This window comes from Penaeus monodon, unplaced genomic scaffold (genome assembly GCF_015228065.2).
Source record: "Penaeus monodon isolate SGIC_2016 unplaced genomic scaffold, NSTDA_Pmon_1 PmonScaffold_1838, whole genome shotgun sequence".
In the NCBI taxonomy this organism is placed as follows: Eukaryota; Metazoa; Arthropoda; class Malacostraca; order Decapoda; family Penaeidae; genus Penaeus; species Penaeus monodon.
This window is the reverse complement of record NW_023647905.1, coordinates 8,897-19,303: the sequence shown is the minus strand read 5'-3', so window position 1 is coordinate 19,303 and position 10,407 is coordinate 8,897. Positions and strand designations below refer to the sequence as shown.

Here is a 10,407-nt window from a genome sequence, read left to right as displayed (position 1 = left end):
TTCCGCAGCAGAACATCAGAATGCGCAACAAACTTACAATGGTAACAAATTGTGTAAACATAAATCTGATTTATATACATTAACTCTCTTATTTCTGTTGCTTGAACAAAAACTAACTCTTATCCACAGACGAATCATTTATACATATTAAGTCAAAATTATACAGAAAACTGTTTAGGAGGGAATATTGAGATATTCTCAGTACACTCCCCCCCTAATCATTTCCAGGGTACATATTATAATTCCAATCACTGATCTTCAATGGGAAGAATTAGTGCAAGTCGATGCACAGACCTGTTGATCAATATATCCCCTTTTCCTTCATACTGATTGCTACCACCAGATGATTTGTATCTTAGTACCACATCTCTGATTCTGCCATCTTTACCAGCATCAGCTCGAAAGACTTGTGCTAACTTCCAATTTCCTCTAATTAGTTCATTGTCCTGAACTAGTACAATGTCACCCCTTTTCAAATTTCTTTGTTCAGCATGCCATTTTTGTCTAACTATTAATGTGGGGAAGTAGTCCCGCATCCACCGTTTCCAAAATGTGGTCACAATACTTTGAATAAGACTAAATCGTTTTTTCACATCAGCTGCATTTATCATGGGTCCACTAGGAACTTTATTACTTGCCCTACCAAGTAACAAATCATTAGGACACAAATAGGATCCCAAATCTATGTTATAACCAGGTTTCAGACCAATAGGTCTCTCATTTAATAGATTTGCTACTTCAAACATCACTGTCTGTAATTCACTAAAACTCAACACATTTTCCCCAACTACTATCACTAGTAATCTCTTCACTGACTTGATCAGGGCTTCACAAACACCATTCTGCCATGGCGCATCTGCTGATTTGTTAAAGGACCATGTTGTTCCTTGGTGTGAACCAAACTTGGATATTTGAGAAATGCTCCATTTTTCAGTCATTTTCCTAATTTCTTTATTAGCAGCCATTAGTTGTGTGCCGATGTCAGATTGAATGGTGTGAGGATATCCTCGTATGGAAACAAATCGACGAAATGTGCTCAAGAAACTGTCTGTGTCATAACCTTCTGTCAGATCAATGTAGACAGCACGACTAGTAAAACATGTAAATATTACTCCGTATACTTTTGCTCTAGATCTTCGTTTTACAGTATCTCTTATAAGAAATGGGCCAAATAAATCTACAGATGTGTTATAAAATGCTGGGGAAGGTTTTAGCCTCTTGTCTGGAAGCTGTCCCATTTTCTGTTCCATTCTTAGTTTGTCTACTTTTCTACAAGTTACACATTTCTCCTTGACTGATTTAATTACTCTGCGTGCTCCTGGTACCCAGAATTTACTCTGAAGTTTGGCTAGTGTTAAATCTACACCTCCATGGTCAATGCTATGTAAATTCTGTATGTAAAGTCTAGTGAATGGGTGTAATCTTGAGAGCAGTACAAACTCATCTTGATTCCAGTTAGCCTTTAGCCAGTTACTTATTCTCTCCCCAACAACAATGATTTCGTCTATATTTTTTCTGGGTCCCAGCCTTGTAAATCTTTTTTCCCAGTCTTCTGCAAATTCTTTTTGAACTATCCTGACCCAGTAGTTTTCTGCTTGTTTTAAATCTGTGGGTGTAAGATTAAGTAGTATGCCTTTGAATGATTTTTGTTTAGAGAGAGATAAGATTACAGCAGTAGTTTTAATCAATTTCTAATTTGAGCTGAACCTTTCAATATCTATTATGGGTCTTGACTGAACACAGTTGATTCCAAGATTGCAAGTGAATGAGATGCAGGTTCTATCAGGTAACTCTTGCATACAAGGTTGACTGATTGGCCACTGACTTATGGGAAGAGTCAGATATTTTGGACCCATTTGCCACAAAGAATCAACTCCTTTAGAGCGAGTGTACTGCCAATATTCCTTCACCGATAACATTTATACAATAATCACATGATCAAATCTTTCACAATTCTCTATTCGGATTGACAATTATCTACTCGTGTCCCCAGTTCCCACATATGCTTTCGATAATATCATTTCTTCCAACAATGATCTATCTACTCGCGTCCCCAGTTCCCGCATTTCCTTACTTGAATAGGATTTCTTCACAACTATCAAACATCATCTCTTTCACAATATTAATATTATTTCGTCCACTATTCAGGTTTAAAAAAGCTTTATTGAAATACATTCATATAATTTATTTCAATCTATTACTACTTCTTTGAACGTATTGTTTATAATAATTTCTTTCTATCAATGTGTTAATATCATTTCTTTCTACCAATGTATTCTTCATAATTATTAAGGAATTCTATCAATGTATTAATATTATTTCTTTCTACTAATGTATTCTTTTAATTATTAATGATTTATTTCAATATATCATTATCCTCTCGATGTATTACTATTTCTTTCAACGTACTGTTTATAATCAATTATTAATAATAATTCTTTCAACCTAGTGTTCTTTTAATTTATTCTAAATAATGTTGATTAATTTTGGTATTTGCTCTCGTGTTGATATCATATTTCTTGTCGAATAGCTGCTTTAGCTTTTCCGTGACGCTTCTTTGAAGCCCAGGTGAACCTTTCCCAGTGATGCAATTAGTAAGCCATCCTCAGAAGAAAGGTCAACCTGGGCTGAAAACTATACTCATTTACTTCTGCTACACGATTTCCCTCGAAGCTTCTTTAAAGCCCAGGTGAACCTTTCCCAGTGATAATGTAATAAATTCATTCTCCGAAGAAAGATCAACCTGGGCTAATTATCATGCCGAGATTAAATCTATCGTCAGATTTGGACGAGTGCTGGATCTAGTCATGCTAAAATCACCATGCACTACATACGCACTCTCCCAGTCTTGAGATACATTTACCAAGAGACAACGGTTCACCAAGAGACAACGGTTGCATTCATATTTATTGAAGCCCAGGTGAACATTTCCCAGTGATGCTGTGAATTTTTCATCTTCCAAGAAGGGTTCACCTAGGCTCATTTAGAGCGAGTGTACTGCCAATATTCCTTCACCGATAACATTTATACAATAATCACATGATCAGATCATTCACAATTCTCTATTCGGATTGACAATTATCTACTCGTGTCCCCAGTTCCCACATATGCTTTCGATAATATCATTTCTTTCAACAATGATCTATCTACTCGCATTTCCCGCATTTCTTTACTTTAATAGGATTTCTTCACAACTATCAAACATCATCTCTTTCACTATATTAATATTATTTCGTCCACTATTCAGGTTTAATAAAGCTTTATTGAAATACATTCATATCATTTATTTCAATCTATTACTATTTCTTTGAACGTATTGTTTATAATAATTTCTTTCTATCAATAGTGTTAATATCATTTCTTTCTACCAATGTATTCTTGATAATTATTAAGGTATTCGATCAATGTATTAATATTATTTCTTTCTACTAATGTATTCTTCTTAATTATTAATGATTTATTTCAATATATTATTATCCTCTCGATGTATTACTATTTCTTTCAACGTACTGTTTATAATCCATTGTTAATAATAATTCTTTCAACCTAGTGTTCTTTTAATTTATTCTAAATAATGATTAGATTGAATATCATATCAGATTTGGTATTTGCTCTCGTGTTGATATATCATATTTCTTGTCGAATAGCTGCTTTAGCATTTCCCGTGACGCTTCTTTGAAGCCCAGGTGAACCTTTCCATGATGCAATTAGTAGCCATCCTCAGAAGAAAGGTCAACTGGGCTGAAAACTATACTCATTTACTTCTGCTACACGATTTCCCTCGAAGCTTCTTTAAAGCCCAGGTGAACCTTTCCCAGTGATGATGTAATAAATTCATTCTCCGAAGAAAGATCAACCTGGGCTAATTATCAGCAGTGCCGAGATGAAATCATATCGTCAGATTTGGACGAGTGCTGGATCTAGTCATGCTAAAATCAACCATGCACTACATACGCACTCTCCCAGTCTGAGATACATTTACCAAGAGACAACGGTTCACCAAGAGACAATGGTTGCATTCATATTTGTTGAAGCCCAGGTGAACCTTTCCCAGTGATGCTGTGAATTTTTCATCTTCCGAAGAGGGTTCACCTGGGCTCATTTAGAGCGAGTGTACTGCCAATATTCCTTCACCGATAACATTTATACAATAATCACATGATCAGATCATTCACAATTCTCTATTCGGATTGACAATTATCTACTCGTGTCCCCAGTTCCCACATATGTTTTCGATATCATTTCTTTCAACAATGATCTATCTACTCGCGTCCCCAGTTCCCGCATCTCTTTTCTTTAATAGGATTTCTTCACAACTATCAAACATCATCTCTTTCACTATATTAATATAATTTCTTTCTACCAATGTATTCTTGATAATATTATTCTATCAATGTATTAATATTATTTCTTTCTACTAATGTATTCTTGATAATTATCCTCGCGATGTATTAATCTTTCTTTCAACGTACTGTTTATAATCAATTATTAATAATAATTCTTTCAACCTAGTGTTCTTTTAATTTATTCTAAATAATGATTGGATTGAATATCATATCAGATTTGGTATTTGCTCTCGTGTTGATATCATATTTCTTGTCGAATACTGCTTTAGCATTTCCCGTGACGCTTCTTTGAAGTCCAGGTGAACCTTTCCCAATGATGCAATTAGTAAGCCATCCTCAGAAGAAAGGTCAACCTGGGCTGAAAACTATACTCATTTACTTCTGCTACACGATTTCCCTCGAAGCTTCTTTAAAGCCCACTCGAAGCTTCTTTAAAGCCCAGGTGAACCTTTCCCAGATAATTCATTCTCCGAGAAAGATCAACCTGGGCTAATTATCAGCAATGCCGAGATGAAATCATATCGTCAGATTTGGACGAGTGCTGGATCTAGTCATGCTAAAATCAACCATGCACTACATACGCACTCTCCCAGTCTGAGATACATTTACCAAGAGACAACAGTTCACCAAGAGACAACGGTTGCATTCATATTTGTTGAAGCCCAGGTGAACCTTTCCCAGTGATGCTGTGAATTTTTCATCTTCCGAAGAAGGGTTCACCTGGGCTCATTTAGAGCGAGTGTACTGCCAATATTCCTTCACCGATAACATTTATACAATAATCACATGATCAGATCATTCACAATTCTCTATTCGGATTGACAATTATCTACTCGTGTCCCTAGTTCCCACATATGCTTTCGATAATATCATTTCTTTCAACAATGATCTATCTACTCACGTCCCCAGTTCCCGCATCTCTTTACTTTAATAGGATTTCTTCACAACTATCAAACATCATCTCTTTCACTATATTAATATTATTTCGTCCTCTATTCAGGTTTAATAAAGCTTTATTGAAATACATTCATATCATTTATTTCAATCTATTACTATTTCTTTGAACGTATTGTTTATAATAATTTCTATCTATCAATGTGTTAATAACATTTCTTTCTACCAATGTATTCTTGATAATTATTAAGGAATTCTATCAGTGTATTAATATTATTTCTTTCTACTAATGTATTCTTGATAATTATCCTCTCGATGTATTACTCTTTCTTTCAACCTACTGTTTATAATCAATATTAATAATAATTCTTTCAACCTAGTGTTCTTTTAATTTATTCTAAATAATGATTAGATTGAATATCATATCAGATTTGGTATTTGCTCTCGTGTTGATATTATATTTCTTGTCGAATAGCTGCATTAGCAGCTCCCGTGACGCTTCTTTGAAGCCCAGGTGAACCTTTCCCAGTGATGCAATTAGTAAGCCATCCTCAGAAGGAAGGTCAACCTGGGCTGAAAACTATACTTATTTACTTCTGCTACAGATTTCCCTCGAAGCTTCTTTAAAGCCCAGGTGAACCTTTCCCAGTGATGATGTAATGAATTCATTCTCAACCTGGGCTAATTATCAGCAGTGCCGAGATGAAATCATATCGTCAGATTTGGACGAGTGCTGGATCTAGTCATGCTAAAATCAACCATGCACTACATACGCACTCTCCCAGTCTGAGATAAATTTACCAAGACAACGGTTGCATTCATATTTATTTAAGCCCAGGTGAACCTTTCCCAGTGATGCTGTGAATTTCTCATCTTCCGAAGCAGGGTTCACCTGGGCTCATTTAGAGCGAGTGTAATGCCAATATTCTTGCTTGCTTGCTTGCTTGAGATTTGCGAAGTTCTGGCTTCGCCCGGGCCTTTCATTTATGGCCCGGCCTTTGTCAGCTTTTTATGGCTGTCTCATTTGTTGGTCTGACACTCGGTGCTTACCGTGGCGGTGGGATTGCCAGCAGGCGCTCCTGTAGCCGTGGTGTAAGCATCTCGCATAATCTCTTTACCAGCACGACGGCTGTGTTCTGTGTTCAGAGAGTGCCAGTGGTTCATAGCCTGTGGCATCTGAGTACCAGCTGGCCGAGGGGGAATATCTCGTTTCCTCTCTGTGAAGCTGCAGGAGGAAGGAGTTGGCCGCCACCGTACACTTCCTCCTAAGTAAACTTTCGGCTCTGATGTATTATCATGGGATTTGGGGCATACCCCGGCCGATTTCGGCTAATCTGTCAGCAAGCTCATTGCCTCTGATCCCTATATGGCTGGGAACCCAGTTTATGATAATTCTTCTACCCTGAGCAAGCATCCTTTGTGCTATTGTGCGGATGGTTGTCAGGAGGTAGATGTTGTCAGTGGGTGAGCGCTGCTGAAGACAGTCGACGGCTCCTTTGGAGTCTGTGTGTATGACCACGTGTCCTTCCCTCACGGACGCGTGACTCAGTGCTCCCATGATAGCAACTGCCTCTGCCTGTAGCGAGGAGGCGTTGTCTGTTACCCTCATGGATATTGTGGCATCCCTTGCTGCGAAGCCGGCGCCTGCAGTGTGGGTCAAGGGATCGACCGATCCGTCCGTGTAATATGTTCGGCTCCCCGGAGGGGTGATGGTTGCAATGACCCTCTGGGTTTCTGCCTTTAGGCTAGGCGTACAATATTCACTCTTTTTGCTTGCCAGTCTCATGACCGAGAACTCTATCGAGGTTTGTGCCCACGGCGGAGCTTCGACAAAGTCAGGGTGTGGGGAGTCCATGCCCTTGGCCAGTAGCGGTTCTTTGAGCTGATGGCGTATTAGCACCCTGGCTGTGTGAGACAGCCAGGAGTTGTTTGCAAACAGCTCGTTATCTTGTTCTAGGTGTCTGACTATTCTGTGTCTTAGGCTTGTGTTCCTGGGAGCCTGGATGACCTTTGATATGAATGTATTCTTGATAATTATTAAGGAATTCTATCAATGTATTAATATTATTTCTTTCTACTAATGTATTCTTGATAATTATCCTCTCGATGTATTACTATTTCTTTCAACCTACTGTTTATAATCAATTATTAATAATAATTCTTTCAACCTAGTGTTCTTTTAATTTATTCTAAATAATGATTAGATGTAATATCATATCAGATTTGGTATTTGCTCTCGTGTTGATATCATATTTCTTGTTGAATAGCTGCTTTAGCATTTGTCGTGACGCTTCATTGAAGCCCAGGTGAACCTTTCCCAGTGATGCAATTAGTAAGCCATCCTCAGAAGAAAGGTCAACCTGGGCTGAAAACTATACTCATTTACTTCTGCTACACCATTTCCCTCGAGGCTTCTTTAAAGCCCAGGTGAACCTTTCCCAGCGATGATGTAATAAATTCATTCTCCGAAGAAAGATCAACCTGGGCTAATTATCAGCACTGCCGAGATGAAATCATATCGTCAGATTTGGACGGGTGCTGGATCTAGTCATGTTAAAATCAACCATGCACTACATACGCACTCTCCCAGTCTGAGATAAATTTACCCAATTAATAGGTTCGGGGACCGTGATTGTTTTATAAATGGACGTGAATGTATTGTGGAAAAAAGAATGATGGAAAGATAGAAAAGTGTGCTGTATGTCGGGTGTGTAAGTATGTAATTGTAAAAGGTACATGGCGTAGGCGTTGTGTCTGCGTGGACGTGGTGCGAAGAAAAAGGAAGATCGCCAGATACTTCTCCTTCCTTACGATTGAGCACCCGCACTGGTACGGGAGCCTGGAGTGTAGTAGGATTATTATTGGCAAATGTCAGTTCTTTGGGCTCAGCTTCCTATAAGTAATCAGTTATTTTCCAGATGCCCTGAGTTTGAGAAAATTAGTCGGGTAGGTCCGTAGGAGACTTTACTCGTAGGATATTAGTAGACACAAGTTTGTAAAGGTATTCCTGGTTTGAGTAAAAGCTCTTTCAATGAATGTTGTTCTTATTTGGGGACAATGTCGCACTATGGACGTTTTTTCAAGATTGTAATCATAGTTTATACAAAGAAAAATATGCATAAAGACGAACGGCCTATTTAATGACAGCGAATGTGCATGTACTAATCAACACCAAGAGTAAACAGAAAAACATACCATAAATCACATACTGAATTAATTAAGATATTCTAGAAGTATAGATAAGCAAGCATATACAATGCGAACTTACACTTAAAATAGTGTTAGAATGAGGAGTACAGGTAGCAGTATTCACGAAAGGTCTTTGACTGTTCTTTATGATTTTCTTTATGATTTACGCTGATACCACATCTCAAAATTAATGCTAGGAACAGAACAAAGACTTACATCAATATAGGCTCTATGAAGATAATCGATCGTTTTAATATATTAACTAAATACTGTAACAAACCTTACATCTATAATGGCAATAGTACTACACATTTTATATATCTAACTATAATTTTGGGCAACCCTGAGTTTGTCATCATTGCATTAGCTGTGAAAACGCGCGACGCCATTTGTATTTTCGAATAGAAAATTGATGTAAATATGTACAAAATGGATCGGTTCATGGTTAGCAGTAAACTAGAGTGGGCCTCCAAAGTCTGCCTGTCATTGCTCATGTCTGATTATCTTCATTTGCCTATGGCTCGGCAAATTTGGCTATGACTCCCAACATAAATGTCTTTGACAGGCTGTTTTTGTTTATGACTCGACAGGTATGGAAATGTCCCACGTCTTTAAAACTACTATACAAATTTACACAATTCTGAATATAAATTGCGCATTTCAGACAACAGATTTACATTAGTATTTTTTATTAATAATTAACTCTGTATTTATGAGCAGGGGACTTCAATGCCCTCAAAATAGTGAGTTGGTTTTAAATACGGAACCAAGATGAGTTCTTATGGTCTTAGCCGCGGCTTGCGAAGGTGCACTGGAGCTGAAATTGCGAGGCGCAAACGGTGGTAAAACACTAGCGGCGGATGTGGTCCGACCACAAGCAACACCCACAAGTATTATTGCATAAGGGACTTCTTCAAGTGGTATTGCCTTTTGGAGGAATTAATTTGAATATAGATCGACCAACGGCTGATGTATAAGGTGAGCGCCAACCGTGGCAATCGTTAGAGCATTGGGTATAATGAGGGAAGTGTGCTAGAGACATGTAGGTGCTCTCTGAAGATTGATTAGCCTCGCCGACATCGGCATGGCGAGGAGGGCATTTCACTGAAACGCGTACATGTATCTTGGGTATCATTTAAGTCACTAGCCTTGTAAGCGATGGCTTTGGGACTGATTTTAAGTTATTATTGAGGGAAAGAAGTACTAAGCTAGGCCTTATAATATGTCGCGAGGCTAGTACTTTCATTGTTTTGGACTAATTCCCTTTATATTATTTGTGTCAAGCCAAGACCCGTCGGGGTAAACGAAATTGGCTCGTATGTTTAATGATTGCTAAAACCAAGCCTTGTAATACTGCGCGAAGTTTGGCGAAGGCATATTAAGATTTGGCTGAGAGCTTACAAGACCTAGGTAAGTTGTTAGTATTTCCGGATTAAACCCCTTTCGGGGAAGCATCATTCGGGTTAAAGATATCACAATCACACAGCGACCGAAAGTATTCCTTGAGCATGATCATGTATGTTGGTCCCGCGTTCTGTCTCGATGGTTGCAGCTGGTAGAAATGAGGGTGAGACATGCTGCAAGAGCATGGCCATCCAAGGTTTTGTGCACCCCTATAGTATGGATGGTCAAGTCCCAGGACCACAAGAGGGGCTTGCCACAGCAGGTCGTAGCAACCGAGGTGATGGCTGCTGGGTCGGCGTTTGTTGGTGCCTGAATAGGTCGTCCACATTCATATATATAACCGCACAGCTGGTCATACCCCAGGACCGCAATCAGGGCGCAAGTATCCAGCCTAGAAGTTACCGCGTGTGTCGGAAGGCTGTGTGAGAGCCGGCTTCGACTACGTGGCGCTCACTTTGGCTTTTGAAACCTTGGCGCCCCACGCAGCAGTACACTAGACTTCAAAACCCGACAACAGGCTTTCTGTTTCGCTTCCATCTGAGCTGATAGGCCTTCCAGGGCTTTAGGGGCCTAC

General features: G+C 38.8%; 1 protein-coding gene across 1 annotated transcript; it reads right to left on the bottom strand.

The window, feature by feature from the left end:
- Positions 1 to 248: 248 nt before the first annotated feature.
- LOC119569739 lies at positions 249 to 8,923 on the bottom strand. The gene is made up of 4 exons (XM_037917768.1): positions 8,887 to 8,923; positions 8,597 to 8,622; positions 8,052 to 8,133; positions 249 to 1,606 (listed from the first exon to the last, which is right to left on the bottom strand). The coding sequence occupies exons 1-4, from the start codon at positions 8,921 to 8,923 to the stop codon at positions 249 to 251; spliced, it is 1,503 nt and encodes a 500-aa protein (XP_037773696.1).
- Positions 8,924 to 10,407: the final 1,484 nt, after the last annotated feature.

Coding starts and splice junctions, on each gene's coding strand:
- LOC119569739 (XM_037917768.1), bottom strand. CDS start 8,923: ATGAGCAATGACAGGCAGACTTTGGAGGCCCACTCTA. Junction 8,623..8,886: donor GACTTTGGAGGCCCACTCTA/GTTTACTGCTAA, acceptor TTCTGTTCCTAG/CATTAATTTTGAGATGTGGT. Junction 8,134..8,596: donor TTTTGAGATGTGGTATCAGC/GTAAATCATAAA, acceptor GATTACTTATAG/GAAGCTGAGCCCAAAGAACT.